We start from the raw sequence: 25,960 nt of genomic DNA on the forward strand, positions 1-25,960 counted from the left end.
GCTGATTACACATAGTGCGCCTTGTATTCATTCGGCGAACACGACCGTATTCAATAAGGTCACCGCAAAGGCACATAACGAGTAACTAGGGGTGCTCTCGTTTGCCTACTGAAAAGCACCTCCGCCCCCCTCCTCCTCCCATTAATGCTCAGTAAAAGAAATATTTCCCTTTTCAGGAGCGGTGTTCATCTTCTTGAGGCTTGCTATGTTTCATAATAGATGCAATTTAAATATTAACTTCCCCCCTTGTATTCCGTTCAATTCGTGGCCCCGAAGGCGATGTACCATTTCACTCCATCAAGAAGAGACGTTGTTCATTTGGCACAACATGAAGTGAGGTTTATTGAAACAACATCGCTGCCTCATTTGAGCAAACTTTTCACGCCGATTGTTACCGATGAGACCAATCACAACACAATGGCACACAGACTCAGACAAGCTTTGTTGTACCAGCACAAAGCGTGCCATAAAAAAATATCCCACGCATGCAAAGTATAACGATCGAGAAACAACCCGCAGACAAGACCACGCACCAGGGCATGAATATTTACAAGCGACGTCGCCGGCGACCACGCTCGACAGACACTCAGTCGCGGAGCTTGCCCTGCCGGTTCCAGTCGAGGTACTTCTTGTACCTAGCCGCCACGCCGGTCGGGGCGATGTCATACGACTGTGGTCGCTCGAAGGGGCGGTGCACGTCCTGCGGGTTAACGTACGTGACGCCCACAGGAATCCCATACTTCTCGGTGATTTGGTCCGACTCGTCGGTCCTCTTCTCCGAAGACGAGGTCAGCGTAGGAAACCGGCGAACGGACTTGTAAACAGGGACAGCGTTAGGGATAGCCTGCTTTGAATATGAGGACTGCGGATCGTACACGTAGCCCTGCGTTCCATCTGCGCCGGCGTAATGTTGAACCCCCTGCGGCTCTGGGTAGTACTCGAAGTCGGCAACGCCTACCTCCGGAACCCTCTGATAATCCTGAACGGGAAGCCCACTATGGGTGCCGTAGTCCGTGGGAACATAACCAGCTCCAGACAACCTTTTCGAGTCGTAGGTAGGATAGGCGCCAGTGGCTATGTCGATGGCTGGTATCGGAGCCACGGGCCTGGAAAGTTCGTACCCGCCAGCCGATACGTGGAAAGCTGGTGCGGCAGATACGGCAGGTGCAGGCACTACACCCGCCGTGTGGACTGGGTGGACGGGAACCGTTTCCGGGTGAGTAAACGCAGGGACGGCTGAGACCGCTGGTCGAGCAGAGATCACGTCTGCGGGATCTACGTCGACTTTCGGTTTGGCCGGAGGGGTGGCGGCTTGGTCGACGACCTTCGGAGGTGGCTTCTCGGCAGTAATCCGGACGTCAGCGGGTGACTGGTTGCTGGTGCCGGGTTCGTTGGTCTTGATCCACGCCCTGAAGCCTTTCCTGTCGGCCACGTATGTCACGTGCCGGTAGACACCATTCGCGTCCCTGTAGCCGTAGGAGCCCCGGCGGTTGTTCCTTACGTCGCTCTGCTCGCTATGATGTTGCGTGTTGCCCTTCGCGTCCCTGATCTGGTACGAGAAATGGTACGACTGCTGCCGCGTGAGTGGTGTTTTTTCCTGCGGGAGAAGTTTGAAAATTATTGGGAGCAGCTCGTTTATTGCTTGTTTTTTTCACTGCATTATAAACATAACTGTACTCCCTATGGCCTTCAACGGGGAACCAAGAGAAGCTTTCGACAGGCGGACTTTTCGTCATCATGTCGAAGACACAGTCCCTTGTCGAAATGTTGGTTCCATTCTGTGGCTACCCTTGTTTCACCAGTGTAAATCACTTCAAGTATCCATCTTTTTGTGACCACTTTGCCTTGTTTGGCTCTCTATAGTCTAGCAACAACTAGGTAATAACATCACGACATGTTTACTGTGTCTTTATGACAGCTGCAATCGCAAAAACCTATCAAAGTACAAATGACACAACAAGGATAACAATTGTAACAGAAGATACGTCTACAGAATGACTCGAGGCCGTGTCTTGCATTGGTTTCAAGTACATGCTTGCGTCTCTAACCAAGCGAGTATATTGTTTAAAACAGCGGAGCCTCTTTTCTAAATAAGCTCAAATTTTGACTAAGTAACTCTGCGAATCGCAGTAAGGCATTGCTGGCGTCATGAGATAATCTAGTTAAAGATATCTACTAGAAGTATCTAATGTGGCTTTCTTGTGTAAGGAACGAGAAGAAGAGGAACCGACGCGCCAGATTTTTGTTAGTCACAATTATACGCAGTCAAAAGAGAATATAAACAAAGAAAGCTTTTTTTTTTAAATTGGAATGTAGAAATGCTAAAGTATAGGGAAATAAAACGGAACGAAAAAATCAACTTGCCACGGGTCGATCCGAACCCAAGTAAGAAAATCGCACGCGTAATGCTATTGCGTAATGCAAGAAGAATGCGTAATGCGTAATGCGTAATGCAAGAAGTGAGTTAGGTTTTTGTCACTTGGGGCCTGTTGCCGCTTGCTAACATTAACGAGGAGCTGTCCCATAAGCATTTTAGCGACACGCATTACTTGTCTTGAGATGAGCGACTCTTGCTTCTTTCGTGATTTTCATTTCCCAGCAATTATAATCCCATTTCTTTCGTCTCATGGCATTATTTTGGAGATGGCGCACTGTATGTACACTGTTGGCCGACAGACGGTGCGATTCGTAACTGAAATATCTAATTGGCTCTGAAGCCTTTCCACACGTAGCGCAACGCTTCTGAGGAGGCTAAAGTATATTAAAAATGAAGAAAAACGCAAGAATCTTTAGGAGATTTTTGCGAGGGCCTGTTTCAAAATTACTTAGAATATATAGATGGCTTGTGTGTCAAAGAACACAATTACACGTCACTCCTTTGCTCGGTTATGTTACATTCAGCCGCAAATTTCATTTTATAAAATTTCGGCTGCAACGTTACTGGGAACATTCACTAAAGCATATACAGATAAGATGACAATATGAAGCGCACTGCAGTCGCTGAGCGCCATTTCTAATATGAATATTTCAGTCTCGTCTTGCACACGTTAGCGTTAAGTTATCGCCTTTGTGTCACGCAAAAAAAAAAGAAGCATTTCTTCTGCTCTTCCATTGTCTGAAGATTGAGTGCCGCTGAATGCTAGGTGCCAGCGATTCTTCAGTTTGAACATCCCAAAGGGAATTCCAGTTTCCTTTTGCTTGCACAAAATGTCCACACCCGTACAAAGTACGACCTACACTGTACAGATATTTTCACGCCAGTACAAATGTCCTGGGGACGGCCATATTTCTTTGCATCAATGAAACGACGTAGCGCAGAACGCGGGACTCGCAAGGGAACTACAATTTAAACGGCGATCAATCTCGCTGGCGCGAAGTCGCCCTTGACGCCACGGTTCAAGGCACCCTGTCAAAAAGTGTGATGGGTGCGCGGCGTACAAAGATCCTCGTCTCCGGCTTTTCACGCTGTCTTTCACGGGTACCGCGAGTAAGGCAGTATGCCTTCACTTTTTTTGCGTCTGGGAGCAAGGTCTTGAATACTTGACCCACATAGCCTCACTGAAACCTTTTGCTGACCCGAATTTACATTAGACATCCCAAGCACTTTCTCCGGGGCTAGTACAAAGTGTAGAGTGAACAATAAGAAGCCTATTAAATGATTTTTGTTTATGGGTATATTTGTATGTCTTCACTCTCTATATTTACGCGAGTCGCACGCGTTGCGCCAGGTCTTCATCACCTGCGGCAAGGCAGCATGTCAGATTGCGGCATGATGGTCACAGCGTTAGACAATTTGCAGCACGGAGGCTAGCTCACTAGTACATATGATTCTTAAAGCGCACGCTGTATTACACGGAACGAAATAGTGACGTGCCAGCTGTCTTGAATTGTATCAGCAAGGGGGTGACGCTTAACTGAACAACTTAATCTCGTGGCCTGAACAATAATATATATATATTTTAATTGCTGTAGTCTTATATGCAGCAACCAATGAAAAGAAAATGCTCTCAATAGCGTGAGTGACACGAGAAGGTAAGCAGCAACAACTAACTGGCATGTGCGGATAAGCAAAGTTAGTTAGGACTTGTTTGAAGAGATGTACTCCGAAAGCTGTGTTCGCATTCAGGCGTGAGCGTCTCTCAACTTTCAAAAGAGACCATTTCACGCTGCGAAGAAATGACATATTGGTGCAGAACTTCTCCTTACTGCATCAGAGCACCTAAAAAGAAAGTCCCTGTCAGGTACAGTTTTAGCAGAGGCAACATATACATCCATTTACTGAAGGCATCGACGCGATGAACTTTGAGTATGGCCGGCGTTTCTTTTATCTATGCTGCGAGTGGCAACATATAGTCATCACTGCATGCTTAGTATTGTTGCCTTTCCGTGCAACCGATGAAGCTCGAAAATTTAAGCCATTATAAAAACTACGCAGCTGATGTCTGCGAACGGAGCTGTCACCTGGAAGCTCGTCGGGGATGCTGCGCTGTTTCTCGAGCTCAAAAGATTCGTGCAACATGCAGAAGTTGGGAACAGCGCACGAAGGTATATCTGTGCGGTTTTCCTGCCGGTATAGATGTAGCACGTATGTATTCAAGTGATCGCTGACTGTTTAAAGGCTTCAAACTCGAATAAAGGAAACAGAAAGAAAATGGCGTGACGATATTGCGATACTCATATGCGACGAGCTCTATAACAATTTTGTGACGTGCACATTATTCCGTATGTGAAATCTGCGTCGATCGTAAGTTTTTTCTGCTTTGCTCCGGTTACTGTGCAGTCCACATGAGATGGCATGGCAATGGGCAGCATCAACGAGCCACAAAGGTTGCTCATTAAGCATGCCGGTGCTTCGCTCAGCTCGAAATGATGCCGCTTAGGCTACAGGCACCGAGGATCGCATCGCTACAAAAAGAGTCTCCGCGATGGTGTGCGGCTAACAACGCCTTGTGGGGTTTACGCCAAAGCCACAAAAATGTACCGCAGACGCCGTACATTTTCCATCACGTCGTCTTCCTGCGTGGGCACATCGTCCTGCGGTGTATCGCCGTCACCGAAGGCCGGAGCGGCGTGTACTGCTGGGATGCCCGAATTAGAGTCCTCGTCAAGCGGCTCGTATGGCCTCAGTGCCCGTGTCCCATGGGCGCACAGCAACAAGGTGACCAGCAACATCTGTAAGCAGCAAGGAAACACCAGGCAAAAACATGGGCAAATAAAGCTTTTTAAGAGGCGCTACACATGCGGCATTTCTTGGCCAAGTTATGGAAGCAAGAAATAGTTGCTTCCTGCTGGAGTAAAGCAGGTTTGACGAGCACAAAACGATTCTATTAAGCACAATTTTTGTCTACAAGTATATCGTTATATTAAAACAAAGAATTACGCATTTCCAAAAGCATGATGCAAACACTATATAAACCTTATCAGCAACATTTTAAAAACGTAGCAAAACAGAAATGTCGGTGAATAAAACGTATTTCTCTTACTCAATTATCTGTAATCATTGTGCTGTTAAGGCCTACTAAAACAATGCCATAGGTATCAAAACAGGCCTCCATGGCATATGTATTTTTTTTAATTGTAAATGCTTTCCTGATTTCAATTAATAGTGACAACGCATTTACACTGTCCACTTGTGGAGCGCGAACGTTTCAGTTTTCGTTATAACTCATCAAATACGATAATTCGCACTTCTGCAAAATGTTTTTGCCAGAGGTAAAAATTTCTGAAGCAGCAGTGACAAAGTTATGTTGCCTTACAACATTTCCCAATATGTGTCACATTTGTGCAGATTGATGCACCGTGACAAATTACTTGCACCGAAGAAATCAAAACACGCGTTACACTACGACACGTACGTGGCCACATTTACCATTGAATTTCTCTGCTTAGTTAGAGGTGAAGTTCGGGACTACACGCGAGACTATTGAGAGATAACTGTAATACGATATTATTCTATCTACGTATCCCTTCATCTTTTGCTCATCATCAACCTTGCCACTATTTTTGACCCATTTCCTCTGTTTCCTGAGCCGTACAGCAGGCCAGACCATACTAGATCTGGTAGACTTCTATGCCTTTACTATAATTTTTTTTTTTCTATCTCAGGGTGGGCTGCTGCTTATCCCAGATTTTCTCGCCTTCATTTCTGTTCAAGTCGCCGTAATGACTAGCAAAGAAGCACCCTATAGGAGACGCTTTCGGCACGTATAAGTAAAGTTAGGGGTATTTTGCGTTTGTAGCCATGACTTTTCCCCTTACATATGTTGTTCCTTGACATTAAACAATATACCCGCGTAGAACAAAGCCATTTCTTTAGTTTAGGGCACATCTACAACAGACACTCAAGCAATATCGTCTCAATTAACTGGCGTGTGAAATACGGGTTGGATTATATAGGAGAAGACGTACATAAGAATAATCCTAGATGGCAATAATCTGCCGATGTATAAGCACAGCATGCCGGTGATTTCGGAAAGATTGTAATCAAACGCACTCTCTTCAGCGAACCGCGCTCCGTTTCTTCACCTTCTTTTTTGAACACAGCACGTGCATGGAAACAGAAAGCACGTGTTACGGAAAACTAAAAATGTCGCGTCTCCTTCCTCATGCTCTTTCTCGGTGAAACATAGCGACTTCCAGTGGCCAGCTCAAGAACACCCACAAAGTATTTTCGGTATGACGTCATCATGTACGTTTCAAGTCACCCGATACACGTGCCGTAATTAGCGGCTAAAACGTGTCACATTATTTCCACTTTCAGTTGCAATCGTAAGGAACGTCATTTGGCAATGATCACGGCTTAGACGAGACGCGTGGAATAGAAAAAGTGACGCTGCGCCCCCCCCCCCCCCCCCCCGAGAGCCCGAAAGAACTAACTTCCTGGTCACTGATAATTTAGAAAATCTAAATTATCAAGGGCCGAGTTCGGACATTTATCTAAATTAAACAAGGTTCCAAATTTGTGAGCACACCTGTTGTGTCATACACTAAGGCTTGCTATCCGACATACTTCATGGGCCACCAACTAACATATCCAGCGAAAGGCCAGAGAAATCCACAATTACAAAGCCTGAAGATTCCTGAGAGAAAAGAGAGGGAGAGTGTGCGCTTGCGTGTGCGTGGGACTTGTTGATACTAACAAATTGTACAAAGCGTCTTGCGCATACGCATCCTGGTGCTGTATATATATATATATATCTATATATATATATATATATATATATATATATATATATATATATATATATATATATATATATATATATATATATTGTGTGTGTGTGTGTGTGTCCATGGAGCCTCAGCGGATGTACTAAAAATAACTAGAGAAAAAGAGCGCGACAGTACGGTCATTTCTGCTGGTATTGCTCAAGTGGAAAGAGGACAGCTTGAAAACAGTCATACAGGAATGATTAGGCAGTTGTACGTGACTGCTGCGGAAAGACTGGCCGTCGCGGTGGGCAAATCACCTTACGTCCGGGCCACGCGCCGTCGTCAAACGTGCTCTAGGAATTGCATCAGGCACTTGTCGAAGCGGAGTACGCATATCAGTAGCGTTCTTCATAGTGCCTGTCGATGTCTACACGCTCCGGCAACGTAGAGATGATATGAACGGGAACCGAGGTTTAGCGAGAACACAGGTAGAATGTCAAATATTTAACCGTTTATAAAAGTAACTCTTTTGGGTTGGAGGTGTCTTGTCTTCAGAGTTTTGTAAACATGCCGCGTCAAACTTATGTAGATTGTGCCATCAGGCGTCTTGTCAGGTGTGATCACACGCCTCGCCGCACGTGTGTCGAACTGCATAACAATTCCTTACTATTTAGCCGCCTTAGAGGGTCTGCGTTATTTCTGTGATTAGAACACTCGATTCACTACCGAGAAGCCGTGAATTCGAACGAGACCAATGAAAATTATTTTATTTTTTATGAACCATTTTTTCCTACAACTGCTGACAAGCCTACTTGACCTGCCGTGAGAGAGAGAGAGAGTAATATAGGAAGGCAGGGATGTTAACCAGTCAATAGTCTGGATGGCTACCCTACGCTGGGGGAAGGGAGAAGGGGAAGCGAGAGGAGGGAGAGAGAAGGTGTAGATACGTGTACCGACAGCACTTGAGTTAAAGCCGCTCGCTCAAACCAGAGTTATTCATATAACCACTATCTTCAGTAAAACCCGCATGTTCGCTTTTACAATAAAACAACTCTTCAAGCTTGATGCCTACAGCCTCCTATGCGCTTTATTACAGTCATCCTTTGATGAATGCGAACAATGTATGCCCGTGTTCCCAGGCAGGGCACCTTTGTTCTCTCACCATCGCTACCCGTTTTTCACATGCTCGCCTAAAAGAGCACAAGTATTGGTCATTCAGCTCTAATGAATCCTTAGATTGAGCCACCGTTGTGGCTAAGGCTAGGGCATTCTGATCATAGAGAGGAAGTTGACGGTTTGATTCCCACATGCAATGGCCACATTCGTATGGCAGTGGAATGCGAAAAGGCTCGTGTGGCACGCTTTGGGTGCACGTCAAAAGAATTCTAGGTGTGCCAACTAATGGGAAGACCTCCTCAATACGTCGTTCCTCATGACCCGCTGTGCAGTTTCTATACGTTAATGGTCATAATATTAATGTTTGTCTTTTCAAAGAGCTTTGCGTTAGTAGGTTCTTTATTAAGTCGGTAAACAGCGGAAATATGGAGCCGAATTCAAATTTTGCCGATAGGCATTGTAAAGCGTAAACGACAGACTTCAGAGTAGGAGAGACAAATTTAAGCAAGGAAAGGCAGAAGTTAACCACTCTAAAAATCTCATTTGCTACCTTAGACGGGCTCTGCAAAAATGGAGGAAGGAGAAAGCTGGTCACCTTATTGTTCTGAGCCCTTCTGTAAGCGCTCATTGAGGGACAGACAAATGATTGTTAAACTCGAGCACAGCAGGAAGCCCAATTTTTCTTTTCACGAGGTATCAGCGTAGCCAGAAAATTGAATGTGTTTCCTTGATGGAGAGAGAAGGAAGAAAAGGGGAGGGGTTAACTAGACCTTGTCCAGTTTGCCACACACGTTTATAGAGAGGGGCTGGCAGAAAAAGATGGCAATGTGACAGCAGCAAAAGTTCCGGCACTGGAACTTGAGAACGATATGGCTGATTCTCTTTGCAGCGTGCGCGGCCCAAAAAAAATGCCATCGGCTGCACATCTGCACTCAGGATAAGTGTTCTACTAGACAATATGGCCATGTGCGGAGGACAAGTTCGGTAATCCTGTGACCAGACTTGATGGTGAGATCACGTCGGACCATTTGCGCGGGTCTTTGAACATTATAAAGGATACGCCCATCTTACTGAAGTAATACCAAAATGTGAATACCTCAAGCGCTTTGGCCTGACTTCCCCAGATGTTGGCCGATGACGAAATTTGCCCTACACACATTGTGACGCAACGGTCAACAATCGGTGCCCATTTGTTCCGGTCGCAGCGGCGCCTCGCACGAACCTGTCAGTCAAAGTGACGCCAACATTGATTATTCTCTTCAGTTCGCCCCGCTGCAGTTCAAGGGCGCAAACTGATATATTCAAATTGAAAATTAAGCTGCCTGAATGCAGAGCGAGGCAGGAGCGTTCCGTCACGCCCGAGACCAGACCACCCGCACTTTCTATATTCCCCGAATAAACGTTTCAATCTTCGCCAGTTCGGTAGGGTTGCACAAAACAAGCTTCGAACATTTGTAGTTTAAGCGACATTTCTGGACTGGCGTTAGATATCCCAATGACCTTGCGAGGGAGGAGGGAAAGAGATAAGTAGAAGGCAGGGAGGTTAACCAGAATAACGTCCGGTTGGCTACCCTACACCGGGGGAATAGGAAAGGGGGAAAACAAAGATAACAGGGAGAGAGAGGAGGGAAGGAAAGAAGAAAATTGCGGTGAGTTCGCTGACGTGTGTGGCCTTACAGAAATTGCATTAACAGTCACAGATGGTCGCACAAGCCCGTCGTCCTTAAGAAGCACAATAGTGCCTTCACCGCTTTACGGGCCGACGGGCGATGGGGGCGATGTTCCAGAAGCACCTGCACAGAAAGCGGCCGATTGTCGAGTTTTTGAAATGCTTTGGCAAGTTCTTGTCTCTCAGGGGTGTATCGTGGACAATGGCTTTGGGACATGTTTAAACTAGTGTACTATCTCACATGTCCGAGCTTCTCTCTGGTAAATATGTCTGTGTCATCCTAATAGCATATACCATTTGGCGCTACCCTTCTGAAAACCTTACACATGTCTTCGCCACACGTCGCTCCTGATTTGATACTAGTCACTCAAAAAAATCCCAACAGCTTCCGTGGCTGGTGACGGTCAAGGTATATCCCCGTTTGTTAGTTTGACAAGAACATTGTTCTGGGGTTCTTCGCTGATTGACAAGGTCGTACGGGCGGCTGAGGCCAGTGGAGCTCTCGACTAGGGCTCCCCCATGAGAATAATCTATTTTTATCATTGAATAAAGGTTTCTTCTCTCTCTCTCTCTCTTTCTCTCTCTCTCATTCTCTCTCTCTCACTCTCGGGCGTTCGTTAATTTGCTCAGGATTACACTGCTTCTGTTGCCATGCCTGCGGGCTACATCATGCTACATTTGGTCTTTCGTGGCTGGGTGTGTGCGTAGTGTGCGCGCTTCGTGTGTCTGCTTCTGCATTTGTGCGAATTCCTGTGCTTTTCAAGAGGGCGAAATCGCTCTCCGGAAGACCACGGAATCGTAGGCTCTAAGGAAAGCCTTCGCGCTTGATATTGCGTGAACACTAAATGCAGGAACCCTAAATTAAGGACTTTCAGTGAGATATTTATTGCCGGCACTGGGCAAGCTTGCTTACGAGCCACACTTCCGCAAACAGCACCCATTCTATTAATCTTATTCCGCAATCGCAGCATGGTACTAACACTTCACGTTGCGCTCTCGGACAAGTGCTCAGAAGTGCCGCTAAGCCTGCGAATTCTGCTGCAATAGCCGGGCCAGGGGCGCTACAGCCCGCCGGCATGCACCCACCAATCTCTGACGGAGCGTTGGTTGGTTGCGCAGGGCCATCGTGAAAAGCAGAGTGGGCGTCCGGCGTGGGAACAGGTATCGGTGCTCCATCGGCTCCTATCGAGGCCGGAAGACGTGTGTGCAGAAAAGGCGGGAGTGGCGGCCAGTCGATCCGAGACGCGGCGAACAAGAAACGGGTTCGCTGCTCACCGTCGTCCGTCGAGAGCTGATAACGCGGTTTTCACTTTGTTCCGTTGCCCAATAGTCTGTCTTTCCTTGGTTAAAACTCGTCGGCGGGCTAGTTGGTTAGAATTCATTACAGAGTGTATAAGTGCGACTCAACGAGGACGTAGAACGAAACGGATACACAGAGAAGCGCTGTCTCTGTGTATCAGTTTCTTTCTACGTCCTCGTTCAGTCGAGCTTATACACTCTATCATGGCTCTCTTTCCGACGGTATTTTAGCCCCGCTATAGGAGGATAATGGCATAACATCCCCCAAAATCAATAATGTTGGCGTGTTGCGAGCATCGTATATAAAGATGGAATCCCGACATTATTGGCAAATTATCGGAGCCCGACTAACCTTAGTACACCGAGCTATTCCGTCTTTAATAATAATAATAATAATAATAATAATAATAATAATAATAATAATAATAATAATAATAATAATAATAATAATAATAATAATAATAATAATAAAATGTGCTTGTTACAGCGGCAGTAGATTTCATTCGAAATGTTAGTATTAAGTACGACTTGGTGTATGTTAAAGGTGTCTGTCGACATTACCAGCGGGACGTTCTATTAATGAAAAGCATTAAGGAAACGGAAATGTCAGTGCTTCCGTAGGCCGGCGATGTAGTTTTACGTCGTCCCTTTGAAAGGATCTGACGATACATCCCCCTTTCAGAGGCCAATGTGCTAAAAACAATCAATCAAAATACCCTATCGCAACGTCATCGAACCAAAAATAGTTCCCACTATGCAAAATAATGGCTAACGTTCATTTAATTATTGTTTTAAGCCAACTTAAATGCATTTCTTTTCAGAAAAGTATTTTCGCTGGCAGAGATTATTTATCCTGGGGCGTTCCAAAAGCTTTCTGTCTATTTCGTCTTACTCATCATTCTGAAGCGTAGCTAAGAAGCAGTGTAAATTTACGCAGCGTCACGCCCGTTTCCAAAAAAAAAAGAAGATATAGAATAAGTCATTCCTGCAAAGTGCGGCTATATATGAAATACGCTACCTGCTTCATGAAAACACATATCAAAAGACCCACGCGATACATAAGACCGTCGCAATCGCACATTCTGATTGTCGGACGACCGACGCGACCGCAGTCAGTGAACCTGAACGCGATTTCCCAGGCAAAATTCACGGACGCCACTCGACCGGTTCACGCACCTGTTCCGGTAGCGAGCCTCGCAACCGATAACCGTGAACCCGGGAACGCACTTTTGTGTCGCCGCCCTTTGTGACGCCGATACCGTGGAGCTACTTGCGTATTCACGGTTGAATACGCTAGATTACTTTCTCAACGGCGACACCCTCCATCAGGAACGAGGCTTACTGCGAAGAGCACAACAGCTGAGATGAGTCGCGGTTGAACGACCGGGTGAAGGTCCGCTGATAAACTCATGTTTATTCATGCCGTATGCATTACGTCTCGTTTCGAAGGCGCCCGATCCTTCAGCTGGACGAACGACACCTAAAGAAACCTGCCGGGACACTTTGCCGGCTCGGCCGCAAAACACAGGCAAAGACGACGAGACTCGTTCTGGCGTACGAGATACCACGAGGATTTGTAATCGTTAAGGCAAGTAAAAAGTAAAATAATGAATGGATCGTGGGAGCAGCAACAATTTTTCATGGAGAGCTAGTGGGCAGTCAGACGAGGTTCCCGAGCCGATGTCCATTTCCACGAGTTATAACACCCACTCTGGTCTGGTGATTACGATTCGCTAGGTCGGGTGCGAATGACACTGCGTAGCACTGAAGGAAAGAAAGTTTAGCGGTAAGTGGTGTCTATGTTTCAGGTAAAGATTTCAGTTCCCAAGAGAAATTGCTACGGTGTTAGATTCGCCATTGCAGATTTGACAGATGCAAGGATATATTCAACAAACAATTTCAGCTAGTTTCAGCCAACCCTTTCAGTGATCATCCGGAAATTTTTTTCCGAAAAATAAAAACAAGAAGGCAGTAATACGGCGTCGAAAGCTCAGGCATTAGAATTTTATTAGGTGTTGACGAAATAATAATCTCGCCCATACGAAGTCTTTTTAAATCTACGAGCACAATTTCGCCTAAACGATGATTCTTTTCTATTGCACGACTTGTGAAGAAATAACATTTGAGAGAAATAACATTTTTTTTTTGCGACCAACCTGAAATTTAGTTATACGGAAATGAGGCTTCCAGAGAAGAAATCAATGGGATCTTCGACCAAGACCGTTTGTCGGAATACTTAAGTTATAAAGTGCCTAGTATTTGAGTCCTAAAGAGAAACTTTGTCCTGAGAATGCTATGAATTTTCAACTTGCGACGTCTAGTAAAACAGCGAAATGTGAACGCCGAGTAGGATGCAATAATGATTTGGGAGTTGCCAGACCTTGCGTGGTGATAGCACCCAATAATAACAGGATACGTACTTGACTTGTCATTCCCAAAGCTCTTAAGCATGTTCTACAATGTCATTCACATATTCCTTATGAAAAAAAAGTGGAGGTGCGTCGTACAAAATGCATCAATAGAAATATTTTTAGATTATTTCTAATTCAAAAGAAACACTCGTAAGAGAGCTTCCAAATAATTTCCTTGTGTTTATTAGTCATGTAATTACACTTAACGCAGTAGCAGAAAAAGAAAGCGCACAAAACTATCTTTTACCTTTTTTGAGGCTGACATTTCGCCAGGTGCCGAGGATAGCTTTTTCTAATCTCTAAAATAAACAATAGTTAGTACTTATACTGAGACCTCAAATATGATGATCAATAGACTACGTCCAAACTCCTCTCAGGAAAACAGTGTACTGAACATTCCAGTCGCAACTTCTGAAAAAATCCTGGTATTCAACATTAAACCTGTACTGCGTGCTTCGCGTTAACTAAGTGTTGTGATTGCCTTTCAGAAGTCATGCAATCTTATTGTTTAGTCTCATAATTTAACGCTATACTTCCCCGATAAAGTGGTGTGAATGTTCCCTTTTAGCGACGACTGCACAGCACAGCACTCATCTGCTGGTTGGAAACGTATATAGGACAAACTGCTATAACTAAGTTGTTAGAGAGTCATGAGAAGTTTCAAACACTTTGCGCATTTCCACAGTGCAGCACTTCAAAGCCGATAATACAAAATAAGCGTTTCGCAGGATGTGTATTTCAGGTTCATTTCAAGGCCGGCCCGTTTCAAGAAAGGATCATTCTGAATTTTTCGGATACTGCCTCGGCGACCCCGCGATGAACCCTTAATGAGCACTGATGTATTCTCATGAACATATAAGTTTTTTTTTTTCTGTCGGTGATTGTTCGTCACCAGATTATTACAGTTATTAGGTATCGTTCAGCTCAGGAAGCGCCGCTCAATCTGCGAATTCTTGCATGTTGTCGTGGGTTGGCTGACGAAAGAGTGTTGTCTAATCATGTAGAACGACTGGCGCGTATGCTCTTGCACATTCTTGAATGTAACCGGGCATGAGCAATCATTCCAGAATGTACCTGATACATGCATAAATAGCGGACAGACTTGACCCGTGAGTTTAGATTTTTCGAAGACCGACGATTGTGCTCGCCGCTGTCGTTGTGCTTTGAGCGTTACTGGTTGTTCGTGGAACGAGTTCTCCCAATGGAGCGTTCGATTCGCGACTCGCAGTTTTGGCGCTGTTTACGTGTTCAGTGCCCCTACAACGAGATATCGGGTGGAGGTGCTTCTTTGTTGTGTACTTGACGCCCCCTCCCAAACGTGAACAAAGTCTAAGCCTTGAAGCAACACCAACGTCGCCTTGGACCAGCAAGCTAGCCTCATGCAGCAAGGGTTGCAGCCGCAGTACGAACCCCTTCCAGAAGAGCAGGAAGGAAGGAAGAGGAAGACGACGCTGTTCGATCTGTTGTCACCTCAGCTCTGTAATTTTTGCATAGGTTTTGCTATTCATTAAGTGAGTTATTTATATCCTTGGAAGACGGCCGCATCTTTAAGGCGGTACTGTCCCTATGGGAAGGGTACGGCTGCTCCGGCGCCGTCATCTTTAAAGGGACAGCGCCATCCGAAGGAAGCCAGCGTGGCGGAGGTGGCCATGGCGTCGCAAGGTGTGGAGCTGCCAGACATCAGGGACGATAAGCAGGCCAGTGCGTCATCATCGCTCAGTGGGGACGACACAACTATCGTCGGCACTGACGAGGAAGTGGCTTATATGGCGGAAGTGCATAACGACGGCTTCAAGGTGGTGAGTCATCGCAAGCAAAGAACGGTCGGAGTCCCAGTGGTAGTTTTGCCAACAGAGAAAGGTGTTGATTTGAGAGAGCGGAACCCTATCAGGCTCTTCGAAGCCATTAAAGTACTGCTGGGATCTGCCCCGATTCGCAGCCGCTTCACAACGCAAGGTGCTCTTTATTTAGATATCGCAACGGAAGAGCAAGTTGACATTCTTCTCCGGTGCTCTCAAAGTGGTGATATAAGAGTTAAAGCCCGGCTGCCCCACTCCTACGTGACTAACACATGTGTTATTAGGGGAGTACCAGTGTGGTATTCGGAAAGCGACCTTCTGGACTACTTGAAACCGCAAGGTGTTCTGCACGTGAAACGTCTGATGCGCCGGGTGGAGACTCAAGAAAAAGAATGGGCAGCGAAACCTACTACTTCTGTTGTGATAATGTTTGCTCCCAACACCGAGCGCCCCGAAAAAATTGACCTCGGTTTTACCAAGCATGCAGTCAAAGAATTCGTTGAACCTCCTCCCCGATGCTTTAGGTGCCAACGCTTTGGGCATGTAGCCAAAGTTTGCATCAAAGATCAACGTTGCAAACGATGCGGTGGCGCCCACGATTACAAAGCCTGCAAGGCAGATTTTGCTTGCGCTAATTGTGGTGGTGACCATCCAGCGAGTTTCGGTGGCTGCCCCTTCCGTGTAAGCGCCTTACACCGCCGAGTGTCCTTCATTAGTGGTCCCAAACCACAACCTACTGAGAAGCGGATACCTGGAAGTGACGAGTTCCCGGCGTTAGATTCGGAAGTTGAGTTCCCTGCGTTAGAGTCGGAAGTTCGTTGCATGGTAACAAGCAACGTCAGTGAGCGACATGAGCCTAGCAAGACGGCAAAATCATCTGTGGGTGAGTCGGTTGTTCGATCTGCTGCAGCAAAAAGTGTCCAAGTTCCTCAGCGACCAGATCACAGCCAGACTCGACAACATGGAGGACATTCCCTCGCCTCAAAAGGGATGAAGAAACCAGAGGCAATGGCCAAGAGTGGGTCCCAGTCCACAACTTTTGTTGAAGTTGTGAGGCAATGCGTACAGCAAAATAAGGAGCTCAAAAATCAGGACCTGTCCAACCTTCTGCGAGTTTTGTTTGAAGTCCTGCGTTCATATGTTCAGGCAATGCAGACTGGCACCTTAAAGAACTTTCTACTGCTCGTTCTTTCCTTTGAGTCAATGATTACCACCTTCGCAGCGACCTTTACCTTATAATATGGCTAGTCTTCTTCAACCTCGTGCAACTAAAAATCACCGAAAAGTGCCGTTTATTATGCAATGGAACTGCGCTGGGATTATAAGTCGATTAGCAGAACTTAAATTATTTCTGAAAGATACGTGTGTTCCAGTATTGGCCCTCTCGGAGGCTGGCCTACCAAGCGGGAGATCTCTGACTGGATATGTCGCCCATAAGAATTGCAGCATAAAGTCATTTCCCGCGGGAAGTGCCGCCCTTTACATACGAAGAGAGATTCCTCATGTGGCTTTAAACGTCACCGATCTTTGCACCGATAGTATTGAGGTAGTGGCTGTGAGGATACGTCTTGGCTTCCGAACTCTTTCTGTTGCATCCGTATACGTGTTTCCGCGGAAGAAGGTAGCAATGGACTTGTTTCTGCAGCAGCTTTGTGACCGTTGTCCAGCGCCCCGAATTATCTGCGGGGACTTCAACGCCCATCACTCTCTCTGGGGTGACAGGAACACAGATTCCCGCGGACGCAAACTTGTAGAAGTTATCGATAGTTTTGACTTGTGCGTGGCCAATGACGGAAGTCCCACTTTCTTCCGGCCTCCAGCCTCAGCCACATCTATAGACCTAACCTTGCATTCATCTGACGTCCGCGTGAAGTGGTCAACTGCAGCTGACCGCATGGGAAGTGATCACTATCCAATTTTTGTGTTTACTGCCGACTTCCACATGCGCGACTCTAAAATTAGCCATGTTGTTAATTGGGACAAATACAGGGAGAAACTTGCATATGTTTCTGGTGATGTGATTGACAAAATGATTTCTGGTAAGATGGCTGCTACCACAGCGGTCAAGTTGCCTAATCATTTTCCGACTCCGGATTTAAAACTCAGGTACCTTTGCGCAGCGCGCAGAAGGGCGGAGCGACAACTGATGCGGAAGAAGGACGACAGATCCTTGAAGACGACCTTCAATAGGCTTAACTCTGCCATTCGACGCCATACGAACAAGCTCTGTAGGTCGCAGTGGGCGTCCTTCTGCGCTAGCTTGACGGTTTTCTCACCGATGACGAGAATTTGGCGAGTCATTGGCAGTCTTGCTGGTGATTCTCGTCCTAGTAAACCTTTCTAAGCGCTTTCACTGCGCAAGCAGAAACCTCTCGTGTGCTTGGCAGAGGAATTTGCAGATGCATTCGTAAGTGCAAGTTCAGGAATTCATCCCTGCGCTCCGCCTGCAACATCTACGTCTGTGATGGACGCCCCGTTTACACTTCGAGAGCTACAGACAGCACTCAGCAGCCTGCGGCGTCGATGTGCACCAGGTCCTGACGGCATCACCAATCAGATGATGCAGAACCTACCTCTGGAACACCGGAACATGCTCCTAAGCTATCTCAATCGAGTGTGGGAGACTGGCGACGTTCCTCCTTCATGGAAGGTGGCTTGTGTTGTCCCAGTGCTGAAGCCCGGCAAAGAAATGACAGACTTGGCCTCGTATCGTTCTGTATCACTGACGTCGTGCGTGGCTAAGCTCATGGAGAAGCTGGCAAGTAAGCGTTTATCTTGGTGGCTCGAAGATAGAAGGGCTCTACCAATATGCATGACTGAATTCCGAACAGGTTTAGGCGCGCAAGATAGCGTCTTGGACTTGATAAGCCATATTGAACATCATAGAGCTTTCGGTCTTTCAACACTAGTTATTTTCCTAGACGTATCAAAGGCTTATGATAGCGTCCTTCAGAGCTCAATACTAAATAGTTTGCAGGCCATGGGCGTACAGGGCTATCTTCTGCGATTCATTCACTCATTTATCAGTGATCGTAAAATTCAAGTGCGGTTAGGAAGTACCACAAGCACCGAAAGGGCGGTATCACGAGGTGTGCCTCAGGGAAGTGTTCTTTCCCCAACGCTCTTTAACGTTGTAATGGCTGGTCTTCCCGCTGAAGTGCAAAAACATTGCAGGCATGTCCATATGTCGATATACGCGGACGACATTTGCCTTTGGTTAACCGGATATCAACACAAGCGTTTAGCTCTGATAGCTCGACAGGCATTACTTTTAGTTCAATATTACCTTCAAGGTGTTGGGTTGACTCTCTCGGTGGAAAAATCTGGCTTCGTCATGTTTCCAGGTAGAGGAAGAAGGTATGCGCGGCTGAAGATAGACCTTGATCAATCTTGCCTTCGACAATTGAAACACAAGCGCTTTTTGGGTGTCATTATTGACTACCGTCTACAGTGGCGACGAGCTGTGGACTCGGTTGTGACATCGATATCTTCGCGTCTCAATGTGATCCGTAGAGTTGCAAGTGAGCAATGGGGAAATCACCCTTCCTCAATGATCAGGTTGCACGATGCACTAGTGACGAGTCGGATAATGTATCAGCTCCCTTTAATTTCCCCCTCGATATCACAGCTGGAACGACTTGAGGTTCTGCACAGAAAGGGCCTGAGAAGGGCTCTTGGCGTTCCGCAGACTGCTCCTAAGAAAGCAGTACTTTGTGAATCTCTATCGAGACCTCTTAGCCTAATCGCTTCACAAAGGTTATTGATGCAAATTGGCCGCCTCAAACAGACGGCAGCCGGCCGAGCCCTTCTACAGCGCCTTCGAAAGAGATCTGAGTCCCGAGCGTACTTGGCACTAAATACTCTTGGTTACCTGGGTCTTGACGCTAGAGGTCGAAGTAAGAGGTTGAAACCACCTTGGTCATTCGCGAGCCTCGATTGTTCGTTGACAATTCCTCACGTACGCGCTAAGCGGAATTCTCCTCTGGCGGCAACGCGTTCGCTGGTACTGGAACATCTTGAGTCTGAACATGCACGTCATCTTCAAATCTTTACTGATGGCTCTGTGGACAAGGTCAAAGGATCTAGTGCAGCTGCTTTTCACATTCCCTCTTTGAAGTATGATTGGTCTGTTCGCTTCACTGCAGTCGTGTCCTCCACAACGGCCGAAAGCGTTGCCATTGAGGCAGCTCTAAAGAAACTACGGTTTTGTACGCCTCAACCTGTTGTTATTCTTACAGATTCAAAATCTGCCCTTCAAAGGTTAGAGCACGGGTTCCCTACTGATGCCTTATGTCTTAGCTCCCTACGCTCGGTGCACAATCTCCATAGCAAAGGCTTCTCCATACGTTTCCAATGGGTGCCCTCGCACACAGGTATCATAGGCAACGAGATGGCGGACAGCCTCGCCCATAGAGCGCTGTCTGGGAATCCATCGAGAAGAGTGCCTCAAGACGACAACAGACTCTTCAGAGAAGCAGTGTTGTGCCACCTCAGTTCTTTGTGGAGCTCACCTCACAAGCCATGTGTGATCAAGTGCCTCAAAAGAAACCAAGCCACCTTACTGCTCCGCATTCGCACGGGCTCTGCTCGAACCCCTGCGTGGATGTATAAGACTGGCCTGGCGTTATCACCATTATGTTCAACGTGTGGTGTGTGCGGTGACATAGAACATTACCTAATGTGCTGTACTGTGTATAACGCGGAAAGGAGGGTGTTATTCGGGTCCCTCAAGAAGACAGGAGTTCCTCACAGCTCTTTTCAAGACATTGTTTTCCCGCGCGGGAACCGGTTGTGTAGGAAGGAGGTCTCTCGCCTTCTTTTAAATTATCTACAGGACACAGATTTGGCCTCCACATGGTGAACTGAGGAGTGACCATTTGTATTTTGTGAGGTCTGTGTCTGATTATGTGATTTACTTATTTTAAGTGTCGCTACGGTGGAGCAATTGCCGGCAGCAACTGCAAGGCCAATCCCAACAGTAGCCTACAACAACTCAACTCAACTCAACTCCCCCTTCCAGAAAAGACAAAGTCATGACCAAGTCAATAGCCACGACGATGACAACTCTACTTTCACGTGCAGCGATCGTGCTGCAACAAACTGGGGAGCCACTCGTTCCAATCGTTTGGAATACTAGGCAGCTGGCTGGAGACGTACAAAAGTGTCGCTATGTAGGACAACTGGAACTACGACAAAAAGTTTCGCAACCCGTACTTATTTGGAGGGCTCCTCTCGGACGTGTTTTGAGGATGTGCAGCAGCATTCCGGTAGCATGCCCAATCTGATTAGACAAGTCCCTTTCGCTATATTATCCACGACAACATTGAAGAATTTTCGGATACATTCAGCTGGTGCATCTTGTGGCGAGGGATACTTTATAACAGTGACAATCTGACGAAATACGGCCGCCACCAAAAGGAAAACAATACATGCCTGTCAAGATATTTCTGCATTTCGCCTAAAGAACATTCAAAGATGGTTTTGATGACGCTGAACGAGACACATACTATATATTTGTAAACAGGCTGCCGAGACCAATTAAAAAAGGGAGTTGGTTACGGAAGGCAACCGCTTAACGAGCAGATTCCAATGCCACAGCCTCACCTCTGCGAGTGTTCTGCAAGAATGGCCCCAAAAATTAATAAACTAGCACGGTGGATGGTTCAGGCTCACCATTATCTGGTGTTTTAATGCTTCATTTCACCGGTGTGAACACCACTACCAACACTGTCAACCGCCACATGGTCACGTTCGTTTTAGCTGCTGAGGAACCAATGCGTTCAGATGTTGTATTTCTCTCGCGTCTCATTTCCTGCTTTCCGGAATCGAACACATTAAGACCGTAAATGCCCCTCAATGCACCGTGCACGAAGAGCGCGAGAAGCAGGCGTTACCCAGCCTTCTGACATTAACCCACTTCCTTGGATAGAAAAGAAAAAGTAAAGTAAATCGTGATACGAGACTCCCGCTTCGTGCGAAAAAAAAAATAGAAGACCGGGCACGTGGAACTGTTTGGCGGCGCCGAAGGGTGAACTAGCGCACAGCCGGCGGCGGAGGCACCGCAGTTTCCCAGCGCGGCGTGCACCATTGAGGAGGAAGAGGGGCCAACGCCGATCCCGTGCGAGCGCGCCGTGGATCGTTATTATCACCGGCACGTTCCCCTGACACTTCCATCGCCGAACAGGCATCGCTAGCGGGGCTCGCGTCTTCGCAACCGCAGGAGTCCAGGAAGCGTGGTGCGAGACTCGAGGGAAGCAAAGCGCGGTTTTGCCTTCCCGCACGACGTGGTTCAATAGCGAGCGGCAGATACACCAGAAACAGGAACAATATAGCTGCCGCGCTTTTCCGCCGAAGGAAACGCCAAGGATCGTCGAAAAAGGCCGGAGGAACTTCATTTCCATTCTTCTGCTTTCCTCCGTTTCGGTAATGGTCGGCTTTCTGTAGAAGGCCAGGTCTACGTAGATGGAGACGTGGATCGGCGGTGGACAAATTGTGATGCTGGGTCCATTGGTCGCCTAACCGGGAAGGCCGCGTGGCTGTGCCCTCCGAGAACTCGAGCAAAAAAAAAAAAGAAAGAGCTCGCGAAGATTGTTTTTGTTATGTGGCTGCGTCGCTCTTGACTTTGGCATTGAAGGACGTCTCTTCAATTGGAGGAAACTAATGCGGAAGAGTCTGAATTTTAGGCCGGTAATGTTTGTTGCTATTCCGCGGAAGCTGTGGGAGCACCGACCTCATGGCACATCTACATGAGCATTTTTCTCGGTTTAACCACCTAATTCTATATGATGAATTTCCGATGCATATTCGAGGGGCAACAGTCCCAGCTACATATTCCATACAAAGCCGACAAGAAAGGGCAGATATCATACATAAGAGAACAAACTACGAAAAAATTGTCCGTTCCGTCCTACTCATGTGAGTACCCTAAATCGGTCTACCTTAGCCCGTGCAATGATACGGACCTTGACCAATCTTGTTGACTGGATCAGAAATTTGGCAAGTTTTACCACGGGCCAGAAACAGTGGCATGCTTGTCACCTGTTTAATACATTTGGCAGCTGGTAACCACAATCAGAATGATCCCTTTGGCCGGAACACTTGAAACATTGTGACTAGTCCTTTCTGCGGGTACTTTGTTCACGAGAATCTACAAAATTGCGTCTTATTTAGCAAACGGCAAAGATTTGAGAAACTGTTCCCCGCAACTCGGAGTTGTGCAGAGGAGTCAACAGTAAAGCAGCAGAAGTACCTACGCCATTCGCATGTGACAAATACTTTCATACTTTGCATCGTTATGTTTTCTGTGGCAAAGAAAAAGCATAAAATATGAGAACAGTAAAAGACAGCCCAACTTCACGCTACACCTCGCTAACGCAGTTACCTGATTTTTTAACTGTTTGGTTTTAAATCATTGAAAATCTACCAGACGCTACACATGTAGAAAACATGTTTCATTAAAGCGTTTAAGTGGCAGCATTTAATTGAGGTCCTCAGTACAGTTTCTTGTCCTATCTTGCAAAATGAAAGCATTTTACTCCTAACTCATACATTGTGGTGCCGGTGCCGAGCGTGTGGCCTAAACGTCGGGGCTGTCATGGAAACTTCAAATGCCATTAAGGAGATGGTTATCAGCGATGCACATACATGAGTACGAATTACAAATCAGGTATGAGTGGCTGACGGCAAGGGGATCTGGGTTGGTCATGACACAGAGTGGAACTGGCGGTATATTACAATGGCTAAACGTCTCCTCTCCTCCTCCCTCCTGAAAAAAAAGGGACAATTGGGAATGTGAGACAATTAGACGACTTGACAAGGCTATAAAATCGGCGAGTACAGCTTGTGTTTGATTAACGTAGTATCACTGTAATAAGATGTCGCTAGTAGAGGTATTGTAGTGAACTAAATTGTGGTAAATATAACGATCACTGTCCAACTAGAGCACAGTGGTGAACCCGCTGCCCCCATATTGCGTCGGCCGCATGATAAAAAGTGCTAACGAAAAAAATAAGCAATTTTTATTTGCTTTTCCAACCTTCACTGCAAGCTGGAATGTCAATTCTTGTGAAGCCTGCACACCGGGTCAAGTGCTTTCCCAAAGTGTACTCGCAAAAGAAGAAGAAAAGAAGGAAAGAATGGGTGTGCTTGGCGTTTCCGGTTAGCATGGGTTTAATCATTTTCTTAAATTGTGGGTGAAGACTAGTGATGATTTGAGAGCTATCATTAGCCTTCCGATTCCTTAAACTATAGCTTAAGTATAGTCTGCTTCTCGGTCTGATGTCTATAAAATTGCTCATCTTTTTTCTTCTTTTCGCATAAGGTTGATTGCTTTCATCTGAACGCACAAACCCTGGAAGATTAAGCGGTTCACATTTATTGCGTTACCGTTCGCCTCTCTATATACAATCAATTATATGGCACAATGTCGGACTATGTGACAACACGAGAATCAACATGCAGCAACTTACACTGTACTTTTATAGCTCAAACGCAGTACTCGTATATAAGCGACCACGTAAAACTCGATAGTCTTCACTCGTCGTCCTCCACAAAGACGAACCTAAGTGGTCAAACGAGCCGCGCTTACGTCAACAATAATTCTCATTACTTTCCTTCAAGGGCTCGTTTGGTTTGTTTCTTATTCTTGTTTATAGCCCGCAGTTCACAGCCAGAGAACCGTGGTGATTATGCACCGCTCAGACCCCAGACGATGCGGGAAAGGATTAGCATTGAAATAGAACCGCTACATCATATCAGTCATAAACAACATACATCCAGTAGCCCTACTGAAACAGTGCATTTTAACAATGGGTGCCGTGATTGTTAAATGCGAAATATATCAATGCGAGAGGATCGAACGTGCGAAGTCTCCACACCACACGCCCACCATTCGATTCTCCGGTATCTCGGACGAAAGGGTTGAATCATCTGCTGCACTCACCTGAACAATCATGATGATTTCGCTTCAGCGAAAGAGCAACGAGGGCCTATTATCTCCACGACGGAAAACGCCGTCTCCAGGTGCCAAAGGGCAGGCAGGCAGGCAGGAAGGTCCCGCACAGGTGCCGACTCCGAAGAAGGTCGGGTCGAGCCCGTCGGATGCGCCAGGCGTGCCGAAGTCGAGGCTTGCGCTGTGCGAAGAAGCTGCAGAGGATGCGATTTGCTCTCTTCCCGGTTACCCCACTGATATTTCTTTCACTTTCTCGCCGGCCGGCGCAGCAGTTTTTATACGGAGAGGGGCTGGGTGCCCTAGTTTACGTCCCTTGCCAGCTTCAGCCGCTGCCGCCGGACGAAGCTCCCTTCTGGGGGGGAAAGAGCGCGCCGGTTGTCCGCGTACTCAAGCACAGGCTACGCTACAGCCGAAAAGCGAGAGAACGAAAGAAGAAAGCACTGGAGAGGAAGAACCAACAACACAAGTCGCCATCGACAGGTCTAGACGACTCACCTATGCACGTTGCACAGCGCATCATCATCCTCCCTCGTGGAAAGCACAGAGACGGGCCTAGCACAAAACAAGAAGGACCAAAGTTCGGAGGCGACCTTGCGACCGTTCCTTCACCTTGTCAGCGAGATCGACCTCGTGAACTTGAGGTGGCTTCCTTCCTTCTCGTTCACCCTTTCTTCACCCGCGAAGAGAACGAGCGAAAACGAGACGCGTGTGCACGTGGCAGTTAGACAACAAGGCAGGAAGCAAGAAAGAAAAGGAAAGAAAACATGCGTGGAGAAGGGACGGTGATGCCGTATAGTCGTAAACATTATGCGAGCAGCCCTGCCCACGTTCGGCGGGGGGTTAGTTGCGCCGCGACTGCTCGCGCAGCGGCAGTGTATGCCTCACAAGGGGCTTTACCTTATCATGAATCGGTAGGGACTTTCTGTCCTCTCGCCATTTTTTTTTTCCTGTTTAATGATACGGCTAATCTCAAGTTCGATGTCTGCATCTCGCGGTCATTCGGAAGGGGGAAACCAACCATGGCCCGCGCCACTTCTGTAGTTAAAACAAGTAAAAGTCGTTATTTGCCACTGTCTCGCAACGCGTTCCTTGGCTGAAGTGAGAAGACTTATGGACAGCTCCACCCGACACGTCCTTGGCGGCGCTGCTGTTTGTTATAGTTCTGCGCGTGAACAAGTTCACATGTCACAAGAAGCGCTTCTCCATATTGTAGCCCTCTGCGTTGAATAATAAAATAGGAGAATAAATCAAGCTGATATCGACCTTTCAGGAGGGCTTTCTCTTGAAGTTTGTGTTTACGCTTCGGTATCTACGAACGGACGATGCATATTTTGGCGGTAAATGCTTCTTGTTGTGTAATGCCACGTGATTTTTTGGATGTTTGTGGATCTCAGACGTTGCACTCTTTCGGTGCGTTTCATTTAAATGCTCGGTCTGCGCTATCTAAGACAAGCGATCTTGAGTTGCTTTTTACGTAACTAGGTTTTGCTTTTGATGTGGTCATGGTGACTGAAACCTGCTATGGTTAACATAGCAGTATACTCAAGCTTCTTTTATATGACAC

At 46.8% G+C, this 25,960-nt stretch overlaps 1 protein-coding gene across 1 annotated transcript; it reads right to left on the reverse strand.

Moving 5' to 3' along the window:
* Positions 1-310: 310 nt before the first annotated feature.
* On the reverse strand, positions 311-24,997 carry LOC126541201 (uncharacterized). The gene is made up of 3 exons (XM_055076561.2): positions 24,388-24,997; positions 4,996-5,172; positions 311-1,597 (listed from the first exon to the last, which is right to left on the reverse strand). The coding sequence occupies exons 1-3, from the start codon at positions 24,397-24,399 to the stop codon at positions 587-589; spliced, it is 1,200 nt and encodes a 399-aa protein (XP_054932536.1). The 5' UTR covers positions 24,400-24,997; the 3' UTR covers positions 311-586.
* Positions 24,998-25,960: the final 963 nt, after the last annotated feature.

The sequence above is a fragment of the Dermacentor andersoni genome, chromosome 2 (genome assembly GCF_023375885.2).
Source record: "Dermacentor andersoni chromosome 2, qqDerAnde1_hic_scaffold, whole genome shotgun sequence".
Classification (NCBI taxonomy): Eukaryota; Metazoa; Arthropoda; class Arachnida; order Ixodida; family Ixodidae; genus Dermacentor; species Dermacentor andersoni.